Source organism: Crinia signifera, chromosome 2 (genome assembly GCF_055691185.1).
Source record: "Crinia signifera chromosome 2, ASM5569118v1, whole genome shotgun sequence".
In the NCBI taxonomy this organism is placed as follows: Eukaryota; Metazoa; Chordata; class Amphibia; order Anura; family Myobatrachidae; genus Crinia; species Crinia signifera.
Window position 1 is genome coordinate 186,118,639 of NC_139218.1, and position 23,775 is coordinate 186,142,413.

Consider the following 23,775-nt stretch of genomic DNA (forward strand, 5'->3'; position numbering starts at 1 on the left):
GTTTTACTATTTTGTTAGTGTCTCCTGTTGATAAATACCATAAGGAAATGGAAAAGTTCCGTTGTCACATGTATATTGTGTGAGCAGATGTTTCTGTATTTACACTTTTTAGAAATATGTGCAGTATGAAGAAGGTGTAGCACTTGAAAAGAATGGCTCATACCAGGAGAACATAGGATGTTGTCACTGAGGGAGGGGTAGGCACTGAATCACTTGTTGAGTCATGGGGAACCCCTTTTGCCAGGTAATATTTCAGTGAAGCATATGGGAACCTTGGCTGGTACGTTGTGATAGAAGATGTGTATTAGTTAAAATATGAATAGCCTGTTAGTTACTGTTTCTGTGTTGCTGGAATAGCATATTATACTATAAGCTTAATATTGCTTTACCTGCTAGGGTGCCCAGCTGGAGTTGGGAAGATCAGAAGAATTATGAAGTATCTTAAAGGAGAGGCAGGTGGAGTTATAGGCAGAAATAATGAGGAGGAGTCCTAGTGAGCCGTTAAATGGAAAAAGAGAAGTATTTAATATAGGCAATTATATGGAGACCTATGAGGAGCAGGGCTATAGTCTGGGGGAGTTAAAGGGAAGGAAATTGTGGGGAGTGGCTGTAAGTATACAGGAAATATATGCAGGTTTCACACAGAGGCGTAAAACTCATTATTTAAATTTAGCAACTCCCCAAATGTTTTATAAGAACCGACGTTCTCACTCAGATTGTAGAATCTCCTCTCACAATCTCGCTGTTATTGTTTCTGTTGAAGACATAAGTGATCATTACGTCTGAGATCCTGTTAATCCTGTTTGCTGCAGGGAAGGGGTGTGGAAAGAGTTAAGAGGGTGGCACTGGTATTATATTCCCAGTGTATATGAGTGTCTCGGTTGAGTGCTGTACTCTATCAATAAAGTCCCACTTGTCTTTATCATCCTGCCCCCTTTCCTCAGCGAGGCATTTAATACTCAGCCTCTGTCCTACCCCAGAGAGGGAGCGTACTGTGGGTGTTAATGGGGCAAGCATTTTTCTCCCGTCCTGTGATCCCGGCCCTGAGGGGTGAGTACTAACAAAGGGGAGACTTAACCCTTGTGGAACAGCAATGCTGCTTGTTTATTCTAGGTGAAATGAGCTACAGTATGGGACCTCTTACTAGGTTACTTGAAACATGCACTTGTCTGTGTATATATATTTTAGCATTGTGTATTAATGATCCCTGTCACTTTGGCTACTTTGCACATTATTTGAATGTATAATATTTTACATGTATGTAACTACTGTATCTCTAGTAGGATGTGAAATGTTCACATTTAAGTCACCTATACCTGCATAACCCTCTTCCTGTGACTTTGAACATATAAATTCTGGCAATCTGTAGAATTCGCAATTGTAGGCTGGAAGTCGTGTGTGTGTGTGTGTGTGTGTGTGTGTATATGTATATACAAAATTATCATAATTTTTTTGGGATCCCAGCAAAATCCCTGCATATCCACCCATAAACTACTTGTTTTTCAGGATATAATTTTATTATTCAATTCCTCTGTTGAATTTTGTAGTGTTAAATGACTTAATTGATTGCTGTACACTCCCTGTATTGTGCAACGTACAGTGACGGCTCCCACTGCACCTGTAGACAGCACTGTCATTGGTAAAAGCTACCTTAGGTGATTACACACCACAGTAGTTGTTTGTTTTATGTACATTAAATGGACCAAATGCAAAGCATTATGTCAGGCCATGATATCCTTTATGTTGTAGGTACTTAAAAGGTAAAATAACAATAGGGCATATGTTTCAGAGGTGGTCCACAATTTTTGGAATCTGTGTTGGTGTGTCAATTGCAGCTTGTGTCCACACATCAATAAGTATGAGTATATTGTAAGATCCAATGGGGGAGTGACTAATATGATCTGTACAGCACTATACAAATAATAATAAGCACAGCAGACGGCATGCTGAAATGGGATACAGTCGTATTGTCGACCCGACTTAGGTCGACAGGGTTCTAGGTCGACAGGGTTCTAGGTCGACATGGGTGAATGTCGACTTGGGTTAGGTCGACAGGTCGCAAGTTTGGCTTGGGTTTTTCACTGTTTTTACAACCGACATGTGCCGACAGGTTGAGCGCAGCCTGTCGACCTAATGACTGTCGACTTAAGTCTGGTCGACAATACGATCCACACCCGCTGAAAGGGTAGGCTAAATACACAATCTAAAACACATTATCTTACTACGCATGCACATTCACATGAGATTATTGAGTCTGCAAATTGTGTTGTCATGGGGTATTTTAACATAAATTGAGGGTGCTTTTTAAATCGAATAGCTACTAGCACCATCCACATGTACAAATGCTGGAACTAGAAGTATTTCACAGTAAGATGTCATTTTTTGGGAGGCGTGGTTATGTACAGGACTCATGAGACCAGCCCTTATGTCCTCATTATGGTACTGCATTACGTACATACTCTAATAAGGTCATTATCCTATAGGGTCTTTTAACACATGTATTGGGAATGTTACAAGATGCCTTTTCCTATTAGATAGATCTGTGTGGAAGGATTTGCGTGAGTGTTGTCGTAGTCACATTCCTAAAAAAATGAAAGCTTGTATCAAATCTTGCAGCATTAACATTTGGCAAACTTCACAATTCAATAACAGGGATTAAAGAACAAAATACAGGATTTGTTTTTTGCATTGGTGAATACCTTACATTGTATTCTCCACAGCAAAACATAATGTATTTCAAAACATGTTGGTAATTATTTTGCACTAAAGATTTCATATTATATGCATATACTGTCATTAGGTCGACACATATAAAGTCGACATGGCTTAGGTCAACACATCAAATATGTCAACGTGGCTACGGTCAGCATGGTTGGAAGGGCGACACAAGGATTAGGTCGACAATAGTTAGATTGACAGTCGACCTAGCCGTTGTTGTTGTGCAGCTTGTACTGAAGGATTTTCTGTCGGCAGAAAAATACTTCTATTTGTAACTTTTACCTCACCCGATAATGCCACTACAGGGCAGCTGAAATGTAGCACAAGTCCGCAGTATCACAATGGGTAAACTGATAAGTCATGACTAGTTATTTCAAGCAAGCTTTGCCCAAAATGCAGTTTGGTGGCTTCCTCGCATATATTTCCAAATGTATGTGGAAGGTGTTTGCCATTTAAAGCATTAGTACGGATGGTGTAATGGTTAGCATTACTGCCTCACAGCGCTGAGGTCATGGGTTCAATTCCCACCATGGCCCTAACTGTGCGCAGTTTGTATATTCTCCCCATACTTGCGTGGGTTTCCTCGGGTACTCCAGTTTCCTCCCACAATCCAAAAATATACTGGTAGGCAGCTGGCTTCCAACACAAATTAACCCTAGAATGTCTGTGTGCATGTGTACATGTGGTAGGGTATATAGATTGTAAGCTCCACTGGGGCAGGGACTGATGTGAATGTTCAGATATTCTCTGTAAAGCGCTGAGGAATATGCATGCGCTATATAAGAAACTGCTAATAAATAAATACATTAGTAAGGATTATCTATTTGTATATTTTAAAAAAAAAATATCTGGGTACTTGTGTACTTTAACGGCTCCCATCGCATGCCATATGTAGTGGCATGCGATGTGATTTTCCTGTGGTTTTGTGCATTTTTGATAAAATCGCATGCGAGGGGCGGCGGTACGCGTCCTACGACCTTTTCATACCCCCACTATCCACGTCGGCGTGGAGTTGAGAATAGAAAGTGTGGCGAGCGCAGCGAGTAACCGAGCGCCGCGAGGGGGCGCGGATACCTTCACAGGTATCCGTGTCCCCTCGCAGGCTTCACAGGTATCCATGTCCCCTCGCGGGGCTCGCTGCGCTCGCCACACTTTCTATTCTCAACTCCACGCCGACGTGGATAGTGGGGGTATGAAAAGGTCGTAGGATGCGTACAGATGCCCCTCGCGGGCTTGCTGCGCTCGCCACGCTTCGGGTTGGCGTTGATAGTGGGGGTGGTACAGTGTGAAAAATGACATTTGGGGTGCATTACTCATGTCCATAATTTTTGTGAAAAATGACGGTACTTGTGAGTTATCCGGGCTGCCGATTTTTTCATCGCGCCCGAAATCGTTGGCATCGCGTCGGTCGTGGCCGTTATAAGGAGCTGCGACGCGATGCCCGCGATTTCCCATAGACCGTAATGTTAAAAGACACGATGGACCCGATTTCCGACCCGATTTCCCATAGACAGTAATGTTAAAAGACGCGATGGACCCGATTTCCCATAGACAACAATGTTAAAATAAAATGACAATGTGAAATTGGCCAATATGGGCATTTCACATTGGATATGTTTTAAAAAAAAATGTTTCATGGCCCCCCACAACCGTTAACGCCACCCCGCTATTGACGCCAACCCGAAGCGTGGCGAGCGCAGCGAGGGGCGGCGGTACGCGTCCTCCGACCTTTTCATACCCCTACTATCCACTAGGGCGTGGAGTGAGAATAGAATAGTGTGGCGAGCGCAGCGAGCCACCGAGCCCGAAGCGTGGCGAGCGCACGCGGACACCTGTGAAGCCCGCAAGGGCACGCGGATACCTGTGAAGGTATCCGCGTCCCCTCGCGGGGCTCGCTGCGCTCGCCACGCTTCGGGCTCGGTGGCTCGCTGCGCTCGCCACACTATTCTATTCTCACTCCACGCCCTAGTGGATAGTAGGGGTATGAAAAGGTCGGAGGACGCGTACCGCCGCCCCTCGCGGGCTCGCTGCGCTCGCCACGCTTCGGGTTGGCGTCAATAGCGGGGTGGCGTTAACGGTGGTGGGGGGCCATGAAACTTTTTTTTTTTAAAACATATCCAATGTGAAATGGCCATATTGGCCAATTTCACATTGTCATTTTATTTTAACATTGCTGTCTATGGGAAATCGGGTCCATCGCGTCTTTTAACATTACTGTCTATGGGAAATCGGGTCCATTGTGTCTTTTAACATTACTGTCTATGGGAAATCGCGGGCATCGCGTCGCGGCCCCTTATAACGGCCACGACCGACGCGATGCCCCCGATTTGGGCTAAATCGCGGGCATCGCATCGGTCGGGTGTCCTTAAGTTAAGGACAAAATCGGCAGCCCGGATAACTCACAAGTACCAAAATGACATTGCATCGCATGAGATCGCATGCGATGCGATTTTTCCCTGTACGATGCACATCGTGGGAGCCGTGAAAGTACACAAGTACCAATATCTGTTGCATAGCTATCTGTAGTGCACTTTATGTTCACAAGGCAGTAACTTCTGTACTATGAGAGTGCAGTGATTTGCACGGTATAGTAATCCATGGCAGTTGTAGCAGTTCCTTTTGTCAGTCTTTGCAATTTAGAAATGGCCAATTACTATGGAAATGTACTTTTTGAGTGTTATTGATCCTCCAACTGTGAGCTAATAATAACTATGCTATACAGTGACCCCTCATATGTCACCTTACCCTGACATCATAAGGAATAACCTATATTTTTTCTCCCCTCAGCAGAGGAGGGGGATCCTCCCACCATGCCCCCAACTCCCCCTACCAAGAGGAAGAGCAAGTTCTCTGGGATAGGCAAGTTCTTTAAACCTTGGAAATGGCGGAAAAGAAAGCCCAGTGATACATTTCGTGAGACTTCAGAAGGTACAGTCAGAGAATTGTTATGGATAGCATAGTAATGTTTAATTGGTTCCAGATGACCCCACATTTTCAGAATTGGTGGTTTGTATTTAGATAGCATGGCAAAATTAAGTTTTACCAGGTTTACAGTTCTAGAATATGGAATTTGTATTTTTTTCCTTGCATATTATTTTTAAGTTTTTTTTTTTAAATTACTTTATTATTCTCTTCAATGTGTTCTAAGTTATGTTTGTCTTGACTCTGTAGTATTGGAAAGAAAGATCTCCATGAGAAAGCCCAGGGAAGAGCTCATAAAGAGAGGCGTCTTAGTGGAGCTACCAGAGGAAGGTACGTACCAAGTTCATTATCTTTGTGTTATCTATGTGATATGTATGTTCATTTCACATTTCTATCCCTCAGATACTCCTGTAATACCAGAATCCCCTCTTCTAAGAAATGGGCACATGAGCCAAGGGACCACAGAGCCACAAGAAGATAACAAGAGTATAAAAAGGAACAGTCGAAAAGGTAGCTTTGCTCGAGGCTGTTATTTGCATACATGTTTGTGTGACTTTCAAATATGAATCTTTCCATTTCCATAACAATCTCTTTATCTTTTTAGATTCCACACAACACCGTCCTAATTCTCAAGTAGACCCTCCACAGGAAGTCTTACAGGAACCTTCAAAACCACCCCTCTTACCTCCAAAAAGACCAATTTCTGTCTCCATATCAGCTTCCCAAGATCACAGTGAGAGCCACAAACCAGTACAGCCCCCCTCTGCGACACGGTTACCGAACAGTGCGCCTTTGCCTGCACCTAGAACACTTCATCAAACCCCTTCAGCACCTAAACAGCCTCCTGTACCACCTCCTAAGCCTCTACACCGAAACAGCAATCCTTTAATGGGTAAGGAATATGTATGCTTGACCTTTTTAAAGATGACTGAGGTATTCTTTTTCTATTTTGTTGCTTCCAGAGTTTGTTTATTTGACTTTTTTCTATATATCGGAATACTCTGCTTAGAAATTCTGAACTTGCTATTTGGCTCCACTGTAGCTTGAAGGGCAGAAATATAACTTGTGATTATAAATGGTGACAAAGATGCTCTATCATATGCTGGAAGTGGACAATCATTCACAGCCTGTGATATCTGCCAACTTTCTTTTGAATCATCTGATTAGGTAACAACTGCGAAAAAATCTATTTAATCAGAATTAGAGATTCATTTTTGTGTTTACAAGTGAAATGTTTTACACTCTGCTGGTATTTTGAGACTTGGAATAGGCTTTCATGTAAGATGTGATTACATGATGACAGTGATACATGCACATACTTCTGAAATGTGGTAATATCCATTTTTAGAAGTCCGATTTTCAATTTGTCTCTTCATCCATCTATAAGTGTCTGATGTTTGAATCTAAAACCATAGTTTGTCAGGGTGAAAAAAGAAAGATTTGTCTGAGTTAAGCTGTTTAGAAATGTTGGTTTTGTTGTGCCACATCAAGGAAGAACACACTCTTACAATTCATGCTCTTCGGAAGTTTATTTTATGATCGCAAAAATGGTAAGAGCGGGTGGTAGTGTAAAGGGAGATGAGGGCTTTGTGAGTGTGAGAATCTTGAGTTGAATTCTCCAATCAATAAGTAAAAAGGTATCTTCCTCGCTTCTCCCCTGTTGAAAGTCACGCAAAAGGACCAGGTAGGTAGCTAATGCAGGAGGTAGAAGCCGTCAGGGTTACCATTGAAGAGTTAAGGAAAAATTAATATATTGACCTTCGACTCAATATTTCTTATAAATTATGTGATGTGATTTATTCAGACAGACAGAAAGCCAGACTTCTAGCTTTGGGCATCATTCAAGATGGTATCAGCTCCTCTCAGCTCAGGTCACATGGTTTTTGTACAATATATATACCTTCTAACTTCTTCTCTTTTGGCCATATATAACAAGGGGGTGGTACATGTTTGGGAATATTCTAACTAACTTATTTAAAGCATTTACATATATGGTGGAACAAGTCTTCAGCACTCTGGCAGCTTTGCTGATGTAGTTCTTCCATTCTGCAATGTATATATTTAAAGACTATACAGTAGCTCGTATATTGACAGGAACAGGTGAAAGCAGATTCAGAATGGATAATGTCACTTTAAGTCCTTGAAATTATTTCTTAATGCTGCATATAATGTCCATTAATTCAAATCTTCATCCTGCGCAGAAACACAAATAATATCCATATTAACAAAGGGGAGTCAGTGAAGGGCTTGTAAGAGAGGGGCTGGTAGATGTACATTTATGAGGAAGCTAAACAGGTCTGCAACATTGAGGATAGATTGGAGAGGACAGAGGAATTTGTAAGGGGTGCCACATAGGAGAAGTTTACAGTAGTCAGTATGAAGTCTTGGTAGCATCCTGGGTGCGAGAGGGGTCTGATCCTGGAAATTGTATTTGGATGGCAGGTTTATGAAAGGTGTTGAATATGTGGTTTGAAGGAGAGGAGAATAGTCTAGGATTACTCCACAACTGCACACTTGTGGACTAAAAGAAAATAGATAATGAAATTGAGAGGTGAGGTTAATTTTGAAGTTGCAAGGAGTGGAGTCACGAGAGGGAGTCCTAGAAGGAACTGTCAGATGGGTAATAAAGGATTTGAAGAATGCAAGGGTGGTACTCATTGTCAAAAGCAGCAGCATACCTCCCAACATGACCCTCTCCAGGAGTGACACAGTTCTCTGTTTCTGGACTTTCCTCTTAATTAATGACTGCCATCATCTGTTTTAAACAGGTTAATGGACAAGAAAGGCATTTCACCACAGGTGATGGTAATCCTAAATTAAGAGGAAATCCCAGAAACAGAGCAATTTGGCCCTCCTGGAGAGGCTCATGTTGGGAGGTATGCAGCAGAGAGGTCGAGAGTAGCAGCCTTTAGTTTTAGCAGCAAATAAATAATTGCAGACTTAGTGAGTGCATTTTTATTGACGTGGAGAAGGAGGAAGCCAGACTGGAATGGGTCAAGCAATGAGTGGCAGGAAGAAAGGCGGTTGGAGGCAAAAGGGAGGAATGAGATGGGTCAACAGTTGGAAAGGTATTCAAGGGTGGACAAGGCCTCATGAGAGGGAGACATTGATGAGGTAGGCATGATGGGAACAGGCAGAAAGAGAGGTAGCAGATGAGGGAGTGAATGGGGTCATGGGGGGATGGGACAGATTAGGGCCATGACTTTTTCTCACCATGACTTTTTCTGCAGTCCATTTCGGCTGTGAATTAAGTGGCCATTTCGAGGGCAGAGTGTGAAGGAGGTAAGGGGAGGTAATGGTGGAAGGGAGTTGATAGTGGCAAAGAGGCACCTGGGGGTTCAAAGACTGGGAAGATATAAGGTTCTTGAAGTATGACTGTTTAGCGAGGGAGAAGTACTGAATGATGAGAGCTCAAGTTTGAAATGGAGAAAGTCTGCCTTAGAGCGTGACTCTGCGCATGCACATCTATCAAAATCTGTTCAGTAGTTCTACCTCCCATACATACAAATATATATTCAATATAGAGGTGGGTGTGTACTAGCAGCCAATTAATGAATTCAAGATTTATAGCCTAGGTCACTCCATCACTGCTCAGTCAAATTTTAATCTAAAGCTTGGTACGCACTTGTAGATACAGTATATATGCAGTTCAATTGATGTTTTCCGTACACACTGCCCAATCTGTCGTGATTGACATCAAACCTGGGCGGATGCATATGCATGCGCCTGCCAATTGAGCTGTCAATCACCAGTGGCTCTTGTAGCCGCTGTATCGGGGCAGTTAAATCACCCGTCCACACAGAACAATGCACCGATATATCTATAGATATATTGGGCATTGGCTGTGTTGCACAGCCAACGTGCTATATCTGTGAAATACGCCATTCAGATATATCGATTTTACACACTGGCCAATTATCTGTCGATATATCGGCAAGTGGGTCCGCACCTTCTACTTCATGGCCACAAGATGTCGTTACACAGTTTCTTTTTTTCCTTTAGTTTGTTAATTAGCCAGTTAAAATGATTGCGAGATGATTCATAGCTTTTGTTACACAGGATCTCAGAGAACATTTTTAATAAAAACCCCCTCAAAATCTGTTCAGTAGATGTTTCCTGCACATATATACGAACATTATATATATATATATATATATAATGTGGAAGTACATCAATTAGTAATTTTCCCTCTTAATTCGATCAGTTTTCTAATTGCTTTGCTTAGGCTTGCTGTCTTTAGTTGTCTTGCAACTTATCGCTTACCCGATTATTCTTTTCTAATATGTTGCTATGTTCCTGCATGTTTGCATGATGTATCTTTAGTCACTTTTAAGGTGGCTATACACTAAACGACTTCTGACATCAGAGAAGTCTCATATAATCCCCCTCCATCTACCCGGAACCCCTGGGTGACAGGTTCGCATGCGATACATCGAATGCCGCCCTTGTGCATGCGATTCCCACTCCCTGACCATGGCAGGGGGTCTGACACAAAGATCATACGTGCAGCACGTATGATCCTCAGGTCCCAACCGCTGCGCACGGGACCGCTCATCAGATCGGATGTTGGACTCATCCAATTTGGACTCTATCTCTGCCTGATCCGTCTATGGGAGCCTTTTAGTTTTTACATTTCAAGTTTTTGTTATTTTCACTATAGTCCTTTATGGGATACTGGGAAACGTCTTAAGACCTTGGGTTTTAGAGGGTATCCGCAGGAAACAGACACATACTGTAAAAGCACTTATTTTCGCGTGGCTTTAATTTTCGCGATTTTCGCGAGCCTTCCGTAATCGCGAAAATTAAAGCCGCGCGAAATATCCTTCCACACTACGGGGGTTCTATTTACATCAGGTATAGTAGCAGGTACAGTGGATAATCGCGAAATTATTAGCTCGCGAAATCGCCGATTTTGTCATTATCGCGAAAATTACTGCTCGCGAAATTAAGTGCTTATACAGTATATAAGTTTGAACTGGGTGTACTGGCTCCTCCCCTCTGATCCCCCGCCCACGAACCAGTTTAGAAAAAGTGCCCTCAGGAGAGGATGCACACTGCTGGAGTTCCAGAGAGTTTGTCTTCCGTTTACTTCGATTTATTTTATTTTGGGTTTGCTGTGCTGGACTTCACAGCATTCCTGCTTCGTGGGAATTCAGGAGAAGGGTTAAGTTGCAGGCCTTGTAAGGTACTGAGCTGTCCCTGCTGCAGGACCACTGTCCGGAGAGGGTGCTGTCATCGCGGGCATTGCGCTTCAGTGTTACTCACCCTGTCAGTATTCAACGCAGGCCCCTCATACGCCATTTCCCCCTCGCTCCATTTTAAGTGCGAGGGGGGAATTGGCGTATGCGGCTCCTGAACCAGCGAGACTCGCGGCTAAATACAGCGAGTTTTCTGCATTAGCCGTGGGTCTCGCTGTTTTGGGGAATTCTCGCCGTCTTGTGACAGCGAGGATTTCCCCAGAACATTGAATAGAGCGAGCGGCCGGCACGGGGGTTAAACAGCGAGGATCGCTGGTTTTCTGCAATCCTCGCTGTTTAACCCCCTTGCCGGCCGCATTGAATACCTGCCTAAGTCCGTAGACATCTGTGGTGAGTAGACACGGGGTCCCCTCAGTGGGGTACCCCAGTTTATTGTGCGGCAAGATAGCGGTGGTCGCGGTGTCCCTGCACAGGGGCCGTGCGGGCTCCCTGCCACAGACTGTTGCTAGGGGCAAGCCACCGGACAACCAGGGCAGTTCCCATTAAAACAGCTGTTTTAACACAGCCAGCTCCAGTTTAAATATTGATTATAAGCCCAGCGCCATTGCAAGAGGCGGGGCTTCCTCAGAGAGGGGCCAGAGGCGCTCTGTGGCACCAACACTGCTTCTTCTCTGCAGTGCCATTACTGCCTGTCAGCTCCTCAGCGGTGGGGATTTGAAGAGGGAAGATCTGCAGCAGATAAGCAAGTGTTTATTAGCGCTAAAACGCACTTATTGTGTGTTACATCTGTGCACTCAATATATGTGCCATTTTTACTTATGTATTTATGCTTATAACCAACTCCTCATTCTCGGAGTTAAGGTTTAGGGTGTACTGGTCCCCTCAGTGTCTGAGTGCTCCTCCACAGGCTTGTTAGCCTCTTATGCTGGGTACACACCAGGACGTCTAGGGCCCGATCCCCACAATCTAGATCCAATTCCGATCAATTGGATGTAGATTGTGTGCTGATTGGGCCCTTTTCTGACCTGGTGTTGACCGATACCGATCCGATGCGCGGTCCCGCGGGTCGGTCGGTTGTTATTGAGATCCTACCTGCTGCAGGTAGGATCTCAATGACGACCATACAGCCGGGTGCGGGTAGCCATCGGATCGGACCCGCTCACGGTGCACATCGTGAGCGGGTCGTGCCCCCCCGCGTCACCGTGAGCTTGTCGGACGAGACACTGACGACCCGCTCACGATATGCATCGTGAGCGGGTCGTCCTGGTGTGTACCCTACATAAAGGTGCCCACACACTAAAACGATTTTTTGGCCGATTGTCCGGTTTTCGATAAATCGGCCAATATATCGTACGATATTAACCGATAATCGGTCGAGAATCGGCCGATATCGGTCCGATGCGCGCTCCCGTGGATCTTTAGCTGAATCTTCTGATCTTACGTGCTGCACAAAAGATCAGAAGATTTAACAAAAAATCCATAGGAACGCACACGGGATCTTAAGAAAAATCTTTGGTAAAGATGTGCGCTTGCCTGAAATCTTTGGTCCAGGGCGGAACAAAGATTTGAAGGCTAATTTATGCGCACATCTTAAGATCGCAGATCTTTCTAGTGTGTGGGCACCTTAACGCTATGATGTGTGTATAGCTTGACACATAGTGTTCTAACACTCTACATTGATTTATATTCGATTTCAACTGTGTGTTTCTATGTGTGTGGGAAAGGTACATTTCTCCAGCATGGTGAGAAAGTTGACCTGTGTAATACCTCTTTTAGCCCAAAACGCCGGGTCGCACCGGCTTTTTGGACCCTGGTTGAAGCCGGGTGCGACCCGGCGTTTAGGGGCATTTACACCGGACGAGCTTAAACGCCCGCACCCCCTTCCCGGCGCTTGAAGATGACAGCGCGATGTCATCTTCAAGCACCGATCGACGCCGCCGTACCCGGAACGCTGCTGGGGGCAGCCCAGCACTAAGGTAAGCTGCTAGGCTGCCCCCAGTCCCCGCGCGCACCCCCCCACCATTGGACAGGAGGTGAATGGATGCCGCACACAGGCATCCGTTCACCTCCCTCCCCCGCCGCCGCTGCTGTCTGCAGAGTATAGCAGACAGCAGCGCCGGCTGTCAGTGTCAGACTGACAATCCGTCCAACCTGCGGACGCTGCGGTCCGCAGGTTGGACGTTCCCCATTCATGTAAATGGGAGCCGGGTCATCCGACCCGGCGTTCCCATTTACACCGCCCTCTACCCAGGTCCTAGCCGTGTTCTACCCAGGTCAGGACCTGGGTAGAAGTCCCGTGTAAAGGGACACAGCGTTAGGGATTTACACCGCCGAAGATCCGGGTCTGACCCGCCGCTGACCCGGATTTTTCGGCGGTGTAAAAGGGGTATTATTTGCAGCACTAAATTTGTGCCTAAATTTAGTCCACTTCACAAATTACTTGTGAACAATGCATGTCTCCACAGCCCAGTGGGGGGTCTCCACAGTTTAGTGGATTGTCATCCCAGCTTAGTAGTACACCTCTTTCAGGCTTCTGGTATTAAGGCTATGTTGCAGACTGTGTCTTCACAGTAAAGGTGCCCACACACTAGAACGATTTTTGGGCCGATTGGCCGATTTTCGATAAATCGGCCGATATTTACAGATAATCGGTCGAAAATCGGCCGATGCTCGCTCCCGTGGATCTTCTGAACTTACGTGCTGCACAAAAGATCAGAAGATTTAACAAAAGATCCATAGGAACGCACACGGGATCTTAAGAAAAATCTTTGGTAAAGATGTGCACTTGCCTGAAATCTTTTGTCGAAATCGGACAAAAGATTTGAAGGCTAATTTATGCGCACATCTTATGATCGCAGATCTTTCTAGTGTGTTGGCACTTTTAGCTGCAAATACTGCACAGACTAACCAGGTGCAGCAGGATTTAACCGTCCTGGCAGCTAGGGTGGATATCACCCCTGTCCCGGGTCAGTCACGCAAGCGCGCTTTTGCATGACTCTTATGCGGGTTCACAGGATGAGGAGCTTTTTCAGGACTCTCAATTTTCCCTCCGTGGCCCTGAACTCCTTGTTGTTGCAATAAGAGAGGTTTTGGATCTCCCTCTGGCTGAGTGAGAGGAGGGGGACCCATTTTTTGGCTCGCAAAGGAACCAAAATATTGTTTTCCCAGAGCAGGCTGACTTAGAGGACATGTTCAAGGAAGCCTGGAAGCAGCCAGAAAAGCGTTTTCAGCTGTCCAAAAGGTTTAAGTGTTCCCTTTGACCCTGTCAGCAGGAAGATGTGGGAGAAACCGCCGGTGGTTGAAACTTCGGTATCCAGTTTATCCAAAAATGTGGTACTCCCTGTCCCTGGTGCGGCCACGATGAAGGATGCTTCAGATAAGAAGCTGGATACCACTCTAAAAGCCATATATACAGCAAGCAGTGCGTCTCAGAGGCCAGTCCTCGCCAGCTGTTGGATGGCCAAGTCTATACACACCTGGGCTTCACAAATCCAGGAAGGTTTGTTGGCAGATAATGTCTGTAGCGCAGGTCGGAGAGAGATTGCGCCATATTCAAGACACAGCAAAAGCTATGTGTGATGCTCAAAAAGAGCTGGGAGCCATCAACGCCCGCACCTCAGCCATGGCGGTGTCAGGCCACAGGGCACTCTCGTTACGCCAGTGGGTAGCAGACGCTGACTCCAAGCATAGTGTGGAAAACCTCCCTTTTAAGGGGGAAAAGTTGTTCAGTAGCGAATTGGATGATCTGATATCCAAGGCTATCATCTACAAATGTATAAATCTACATTTCTTCCTTCTTCATCCACACAGTCCAAGTGTCCCTTTTCTGAGACGTCCTACCAGACTTTATAGTCCTTTCTGTCATCCAGGCCCAAACAGGCAATATGGGCTTTCTCGGCTGCCAGAGGTGGCAGGGGTAAGTTCAGATTGGCAGCAGCCCAGCGTCTCAGGACCGTGACTCTGGTCCCCCCCACAAGTTCGTATAGAGGTTGGGGGGTTGGTTTGCCCTAGTCGGCCACATATGGGATGCCTGGGTGAGGGATCTTATTTCCAATGGCTCCTCCTCACAGGTTCTTCCGATCAGGATTACCAGCAGCTGCGGAAATCAATTAATTCTGCGGCAAGCAGTGCACAGACTGTAGAAAGCACTGGTCATTGTGCCGGTCCCAGTGGAGGAACAGGGCAGGGGTTATTAATCCAACCTGTTCGTAGTACCGAAACCGGACGGCTCGATAAGGCCTATTCTGAATTTAAAGACTCTGAACCCTTTTTTAAAAGTGTTCAATTTCAGGATGGAATCCCTGCGGGCAGTTACAGCGAGTCTGGAGGAGGGGGGATTTCTGGCATCCTTACATGTGAAGGACGCCTACCTGCATATCCCCATTTGGACTCCTCATCAGGCTTTCCTGAGGTTTGCTCTGAAGGACGAGCATTTCCAATTCAGAGCACTACCATTCGGTCTGTCGACTTTGCTTCGCATCTTTACAATGGTGATGGCAGAAATGATGGTTCTTCTGAGAAGGAAAGGGATCATCCCTTACCTGGACGAATTGCTGGTCAAAGGAAAGTCTGAACAGGTCCTGATTCAGGATATTGGTACTCAACATACCAAAGTCATCCTTGGTGCTGTTGCGTCGTCTCCTATTTATGGGAATGATCTTGGACACCGACGAACAACGGGTGTTTTTTCCTCAGGACAAGGTTTGTGCCATTCAAAGTCTGGTCTCAGAGATTCTGGCCAAGTCTCAGGTGTCATAAATGTACACAGTTGCTGGGAAAAATGGTGGCCTCATTCCAGGCTGTCCAGTTTGGGAGGTTTCAGTCCAGGCCTTTCCAATTAGACTTGCTGAGCAAATGTTTGGGGTCACATCTTCTGATGAACAAGAAGATTTTCCTGTCGCTCCAAGCTCGTCAATCGCTCCAGTGGTGGCTTCATGCCCCAAACCTGTTGGCAGGTCGGCGGTTCGGAATCCAGGATTGGATTCTCCTAACGACGGACGCCAGTCTGTTAGGATGGGGAGCGGTGATGCAGGGAAGGACCTTCCAAGGTCGATTGACACCGTGGGAGTCAAAACTGCATATCAATGTCCTGGAATTGAGGGCAGTATATTATGCGATCCGGAGGAGGAGTTTGCAGGTGCACACTAAATATAAACGCTAGACCTTTTAATATTATTGCTATATTGCATTTCTGAGGTTATTAGCATAATAATGGCTTGTCCACCGCTTCCATGTTACCTTAATAGGACTAGTCCCTAACACTACTGAGACAGGTCCAGGGCACGGGACCCCCCAGTCAAGCCCAGCAGAAACACCCCATGGCATCATATTGGTGTGAAATTAAAGTCAGTGAGAGAACACTGGCAATGCCGATATTGATTGACACTGCTCATCATTAATTTCACACCAATATGATGCCATGGGGTATTTCTGCTAGGCTGGCCTGGGGGTCCCGTGCCCTGGACCGGTTTCAGAGTAGTTTTAGGGACTAAAAAGGTCTAGCATTTATATTTAGTGTGCACCTGCAAACTCCTCCTACTGCTTGCTGCACTACAGGTCTCAGCAGGTTGCACCTCATGTCCAGGGTGTGCAGTTTAGGGCCCCTCCCCCTATGTATTATGCGATCCTACAGGCTCAATCATTTCTCCAGCTTTGGGCGGTGCAGGTAAAGTCCTACCTAGTATACCTGTTTCCACCGTTACTGTTACTAGCAAAGGTACTCAAGCGAGTCAGAAGGTGGAAGCCATTCTGGTGTCGCCAGATTGGCCAAGAAAAGCGTGGTATGCAGATCTTCAGGCTCTGTTAGTGGAAGATCCATGGGAGCTGCCTCTCAGAGGCGATCTGCTCACTCAAGGCCCCTGCGTCTAACAGGACTTAAGGTGGCTTCGTTTAACGGCCTGGAGGTTGAGCAGCAGATTCTAGCTTCACGCGTCCATCATATACACGATGACTCAAGCCGGTAGCAGCGGCCCACTACCATCATATTTGGAGAAAATATGTTGCTTGGTGCGAGGAGAAAGGTTATCCACCAGCCGAATTTAACCTGGACAGGTTTCTTTGGTTCCTTTTAAGCTGGTTTGGATTTGGGCCTGCGGTTAGGTTTGTTAAAGGTCCAGATTTCGGCCCTGTCAATTTTCTTTCAAAAAAAATCGGCGGTCTTGCCGGAGGTGCAGACCTTTCTCCAAGGAGTTCTTCATATTCAACCTCCTTTTGTGCCACCTACAGCTCCGTGGAGTCTGGATGTGGTCTTGTCTTTCCTACAATCATCCTGGTTTGAGCCATTGATGTTGGTGGATATGAAGTATCTCACCTGGAAACCGGTGGTACTTTTGGCATTGGCCTCAGCTCAAGGAGTCTCTGAGTTGGGAGCTCTCTCTTGTAGGAGCCCTTACTTGATATTTCATGAGGATAGAGCGGAGTTGAGAACAAACCTGCAGTTCCTTCCGAAGGTCATTTACTCATTTCATCTGAACCAGCCTCTGGTGGTGCCTTCTGGTTTTCCGGATATTCCGGAGTCGCTGGATGTAGTAAGTGCTCTGCGTTTCTACGTCCAGAAGAAAGTGAAAGTTTGCAAGATGGTTTGTCTCTTCGTTCTCTATGATGCACAGAAGAAGGGACGTCCGGCCTCAAAACAATCCATTGCACGTTGGATTCGTGCAACGATTCAGCAGGCTTATATGGTAGCATGATTTGCCAGCTCCTTCACGCTTGAAGGTGCATTCCACTAGGTCAGTGGGTGCATCCTGGGCGCGGCTGCTCGGGGTGTTTCAGCCTTAAAGCTTTGAAGAGCTGCAACCTGGTCAAGGCAGCATACTTTTGTAGAATTCTACAGATTTGATGCCCTGGCCAAAGAGGATACCCAGTTTGGGCGGGCGGTACTGCAACAGTCACCGCACTTTCCTGCCCCTTCTGGAAGCTTTGGGACTTCCCCAAGGTCTTAAGACGTTTCCCAGTATCCCATAAGGACGTTAGTGAAAATAGGATTTTAATACCTACCGGTAAATCCTTTTCATAAAGTCATTATGGGATACTGGGCACCCTCCCAGTGCGGTGTCTTGCTACTGTTGTTGGAAAGTTCACCTTAGTTCTCTAGGTGGTTCCTTGTTTTTGTTTTGGTTGTATGTGGGTGTGCTGGTTTAAATCTCACCACATTGTTCACACATATGTATGTACATATTGTCATATATCCTTTCTCTTATATGTTCACCCTCCTTCAGGCAGTTTTACCTTAACTGGTTCGTCGGCTGGGGATCAGAGGGGAGGAGCCAGTACACCCAGTTCAGTTATATATGTGCCTGTCTCCTGCAGATACCTTCTAATACCCTAGGTCTTAAGATGTTTCCCAGTATCCCATATGGACTTCGTGATAAGGTTTTACCGGTAGGTATTAAAATCCTATTTTCCCTTATTGCTTTTTCTTTAATACTGGCTTTTATTACCCTAGAAATCTTGTTGTCATGCATTTATGTACTTTACATTTTCTTCAATTACTGGTTTGGTATCGTTCGTTCCTTTTTCTTTAGAGGCTGTAAAATATCATTATGGCATTTTGTCACTAGGCTATAGACCTATGGCATAACAAGCTGCACATATGTTATCTTCGTGTTTAATCTAGCAATATGCACCTTTCAAAAGCTGGGCAGTTCCTTTTTCCGGCCTGGGGTGATGCTCATTGCTTTGCTTTTGTGCTTCTATGTAAAGTCTCAAAGCTGATATGGCTACCAAACTCCAAAAGTAGAGTGTGACACCTCAGGCAGGGATATGGCACTACATAGGTTTTGAAATATGCAGGGTGTGAGAATGAACGCACATTATCTTAATATGGAATGGCTTGTTGTTTTATCTTTTGGTATCTAAAGATTGAAATCTTAATGGCACTAGGAAGGGAGGGGAGTACATAAAATATTTAGAAATTCATTATTTCAATGTTTCATTGCTGTCCAATGCTTCTTTGCAGTTGAAGTGTTGTACATCACTGCTCTCTACTGCAATATTAAGCATTCTAATTGTGTTCTTACTATGCAAGACGGAGCCCTATAGTGTTTCTGTATAGCAGAGTTCTACAGAGCATGGCTTTCAATACCACACATTGTGTTTTATTCTAGCGGAACTTACCCACGCACTGGGAGGAACTACACTGACACCTGTTGGATCTCGCCCATCCCCTCCACTTCCTCCCAAACGTGGAGCTCCCCTCCCCACAGATGCCATGAGCAACAGAGAGAAGACTTTGCGTCCCTTGTCACTCCCTCCTCACATTGCAAGTGAAGTTCCTGCACGTTCTCCGACACCTCCCATTGTTCTGCCTCAAGCACCCTCCTTGCCCACCATTCTTCCTGAAGAACACCAACCATTGGAAGTCCCTCTCCCTAGCACAGAAGAAAAAGAAATGCTACCAAATGTGCCTATATTGCCTCTTCATATTCGCATTCAGCAAGCTCTCAGCAGCCCTCAGCCACTGTCCACCTTGGATAATTCCCAGAGGGCACACTCCCTGCTATTTGTTTCCAATGAATTGGGATCGGGTGAGGAAAGGAAGAGAGTAAGATCCCTGCCTGTTACTATAGAGCTCCTCAAAGTGTGAGTGTTTTTCATCTGTTCCGACCAGCCTGTCCATTATAGGCTTATACCATCCTTCCTCTTTCCAGGATGTATGCACCTGCAGCATGGCTATAAAGCCACATCCTGGTGTTGGTTTCTGTATTTACATTTTGTGATATCTTTCTCTCCAGGCCTGATGATGACGACGAAGAAGAAGTGAGCCTGGAAGAGGAAGACTCTTCTCCAGAAGTCACAGGTTTGCACGCCTCACGGGTGTACATTGGCGATGTGCCTTCTGTTACTGTAATACCGAGCTACATTCCACCTTGCCTGGAGGAGGAGGATGAGGAAGATGATGAAGGTATCAGTGATAGTGACTCAGAAGGGCCTATACTCTACAAAGAGGAAGATGATGATGATGATGATGAAGAAGAAACCAGTAAGTTGGTTAACTACTAAAATCTACATACAAATGTATTTGAAGTTGGTATGTACATGCAGCTATAATTGAACACATTTGCCAATTTAAAGGATAGTGTAGTGATCTTGTCTATTTATATTGTCAATGCTTCTCCTAAGACCAGTTTTCTGTTATTGGTGCTCACAGACATCCACAATGGAAATAGTGCTATACTGGTAGTGAGACAATCTGGTCCTGGTTCACCTTTGTATATCAGAGTCTAAAATAATAACATAATGGATTCCACCATGATGGGTCCTTCCAAAAGGGTCTTTCTTTGAGCAGTAGTAAACAAAATACAGTAGTGTAGTATTGAACTAATTTCAATGACTGCCCACCTTAGGGACATTTATGATGAGGGATGATCTTTGTGATGAGTGTTAACTCCAACAAATAATGTGATACTGGTGTAACCTAGTGCATATGGGGAAGTTCGGTCTGAGCCTGTGAATATTTTTGCGATTGAAACAGCAGGATTGCCAAAAGTGCTGAATATGTGGTTTGAAGGGGATAGAGGACTCAAAGAGAATGCAATTTGGGTAGAGGAGATACTGTCAGTAGATAATGATATTGTGTGATGTAAGCTGGTAGGAGTACGATTGGTTCTTAAGCCCCGTACACACGGGGGGAGATATATTGCTCAGCAATATATTGCTAGCAATATATTACTGAGCAATATATTGCTCAGTGTCCCCTTTTCATCAGCGACCAGAGATGGTCGCTGATGAAAAGGAACCTCAGCCGGCGGTGCCATAGAGGTAATCAGCTGGATCAGATGGAGCAGAAAACGGCAGCTCGCATCCGGCGATTTATCGCCGGGGCACACTTCCATCGCTGGCAATATGTTCGCCTGCGACCATATTTCCAGCTATTTCAGCCCCTATCGCCCCCCGTGTGTACACAGCCTTAGACATGTTTACTTTATCAAAAGCTGGGAGATCTAGGAATGGGTAGCAAACAGACTGTTAATAAGAGTAAGCAGATAGAGGAGAAGAAATGATGATCTGAGTATCGTCAGCCTAGAGATGATTTTAGAGATCAAGAAATGATGAGCTCAAATAAAGAGGACATAAAGATATAGAATAGGGGAGGTCCCAAGACTAGAACAGTTGGGGTAGGTGGAGTAATAAGGGGAGACAGAGCAGGATCAGTCAGAGAGGTAGGAAGGCAGCCATTAGGAGATAGTATCATGTAGACCAAGTAAGTGAAGGATTTGCAGGAGGAGAGCGTAGTCAAGTTTCAAAAGGGGAGAAGAGAAAGAGGTTGGTAGTTGGGGAGTTAGAGGGTGAAATTTGAGTAGGTGGGGAAGATGTGAATAGGCAGAAAGAGAGGTAGAGGAGGAGGTGACAGGAGATAGGTTTAAGGGGGAGGTGGAAGACTGGATTAGGGTCATGATCAGGGATCTCCAAACACCTCTCCGTAAAGAAGAACAATGGACCTCCATGATTTTTCCTTTTGCACACAATTGGAAGACCAGTTACTAGTGGCTTGGAAATGCCATGATAAATGTTTTCAGGTACCCAGAATTTGTGTCAAATTACCCTTTACCAGCTTCTGTTATGGAGAGATGGGAAAACCCTACTCCGGTAGACTAGTGTTTCGGTTGTCCAAGAAAACTACACTTCCAGTTCTGGGAGTTGTGTTTCTGTAGTACTACTCCAAGAGGATGCTGGAGACAAAGCTCAAGTCCATTTATTCTGCCGCAGGGGTGTTGGTCAGACCAGCACTTGGTGATTCATGGGTCAACAAGGTGGTTGGGCTGCGTATTAAACGCTTGGACCACGGGGGTTCCTATGGCTGAGCAGGAGTCTGCTGCCTTCTTAGAGGATGCTTCCAGAGATATCATTCAGGTCAGCTCCCCAGATATCATCTTTATTATTTGTTTTTATTTACAGTTTCTTATATAGTTCACCAGATTCTGTTGTGCTTTACAATTGTAGACAGTGATCAAACAAACTAGGCAACAAGAGACAGGCATGACTGTAGGAGGGCCCTGCTGCAAGCTTACATTCTAGAGGGATGTAGGAGGGAAACACAAGGACAGGCACCAGTAATACCATAGCAGTCTCACTAAGTTGCAAGTCCAGAAGGGAAGCTATATAATACATAATTGCCTCAGGGTTATGTGTGCTTCTTAAATATGATAGGTGTGTCTGAAGAGGTGAGTTTTCAGGAAACGCTTGAAACTTTGTAGGCTAGTAGAGAGTCTAATTGTGCGTGGAATAGCACAACATAGGATGGGCGCAGGTCAATGAAAGTCCTGTAATAGTGAATAGGAGCTAGTAATCTGTGCAGAAGGGATGCTGCCATTTGGTCTACAGCTTTATGGTAGACTATTAGGTCGACATGGGAAAAGGTAGACATGGGTCTAGGTCAGCATAGGAAAAGGTCGACATGGTTCTAGGTCGACAGGTCATTAGTTCGACAGTGAAAGGGTCGACATGGGGTTTTTCACCGTTTTTTGAGCCGACATCTGCCGACAGGCAGTATTTCTTGCCCTATCATCCACTAGGGCGTGGTGGGAGAATAAAATAGTGTCCCGACACATAGCGAGTGCCGTGAGCGATGCAGTGCACTTCAAACTATGTCCATGTCTACTGTGTTGACGTTCAGGTAAAAAAAAGTGAAAAACCCCACGTCGACCTTTTCACTGTCGACCTAGACATTGTCAAACTAATGTACAATACACAAAATGGGGATTTTCAAATCTAGGGCGCAATCAGTCAAATGTAATGGATCGGAGTATCTGCATCTTCATGTATCTCCAATCTCTTCAGAAGTGTTCTCAATAATGTATGGAGAGTCAGAGAAATCAATGATTAGATGTTGCTATCTATATCTCACTCTTGATGGACAAAGATAAAATTAGAAGAAGTAGATGGATGGGCGTACCCCACTCACGGTAAATGTAGCAGTGTATGGGCGCGTAGCGGTTTCTTTTCTCCTCCAGATAGACTTTTTTAGGGTGAGCTCCTCATCTCCGTAGGTGTGGGTATAAAAGAAAGATAATCAATGTGTAAATTTGTTTTACTTTGTGCTAATTTAAGCACCCAGTGACTTGAACGGAAGAAAGTGTCAGTCGTACCTTACTCACCAAAAATGAGACAAGGTACACATATAAAGGTTTCTTTTTTTATATTGCGTTCAACACATCAAATGAAGTTCAGTAATGGATGGGTGTACCCCACTCACTGTAAAAAGATCTTAGTATGTGCCCGTAGCGTGTTCTTTTTCCTTATGGTTGTGCTTCATTGTCGAACTAATGACCTGTCCAACTAATGACCTGTCGACCTAGAACCATGTCAACCTTTTCCTATGTCAACCTAGACTGGTGTCGACCTAATACCTGTCTACTATCATGCTGTAGACCAAATGATCCCAACCCGTGCAGAAGACAGATGCAGATCTTATGCAGAGCGGAGTGGTCGAGTTAGGAGATATTTAGAGATAAGTAAAGAGATAGGTTGGTGTAGTATGGGTCATAGCTTTATCAGCGTAGTATTTTATATTGAATACGGTAAAATACAGGCAAACTATGGGGGGGACTAGCAGAGCGGATCAGCAGATGATGACCTTCTTGCTCGGAAGATCAGCATCAAAATGGATTGCAGAGCATTTGTTCTTGGGAAGACCAGTAAGGAGGCTATTGCAATAATATAGCTTTGGCTGTAGCGTCTCATTGAGAGCTTTGGTTGCGTTCCAAGAATGTGGATGCTGAGTTTTTTCAGACACTATCCTCTTTGGACCAGAAATGGATATCTCGGGCACTGGAGAAAAATCTGCTTTCCCCCTTCATCTGCACCTCTGCATAGGAAGTCATATTCTGCGCCTTCCTTTTAGTCCTTTCGGGACCCCAGATTTTTGGTGGTTGAAACAGAAGTTCCGGTACTAAGTCTGGGTGAGGCTGTGGTCTGGCCCACCAACATCCCGCAGCAG

At 45.1% G+C, this 23,775-nt stretch overlaps 1 protein-coding gene across 6 annotated transcripts in view; it reads left to right on the forward strand.

Annotated features, from left to right (window-relative positions):
* PHACTR4 (phosphatase and actin regulator 4) overlaps positions 1–23,775 on the forward strand; it is a 77,316-nt gene that overhangs the window by 45,047 nt on the left and 8,494 nt on the right. For 4 of the 6 annotated variants that reach the window (XM_083173332.1, XM_083173336.1, XM_083173333.1 and 1 more), the window contains 6 exons: positions 5,506–5,646; positions 5,890–5,970; positions 6,043–6,150; positions 6,245–6,532; positions 18,944–19,418; positions 19,571–19,818. In XM_083173332.1, the coding sequence (XP_083029458.1) occupies positions 5,506–5,646; positions 5,890–5,970; positions 6,043–6,150; positions 6,245–6,532; positions 18,944–19,418; positions 19,571–19,818 (1,341 nt within the window). Of the gene's footprint in view, positions 1–989; positions 1,051–5,505; positions 5,647–5,889; positions 5,971–6,042; positions 6,151–6,244; positions 6,533–18,943; positions 19,419–19,570; positions 19,819–23,775 lie in introns of those variants that run through there. The other 2 variants (XM_083173331.1, XM_083173334.1) reach the window with 2 other exon arrangements.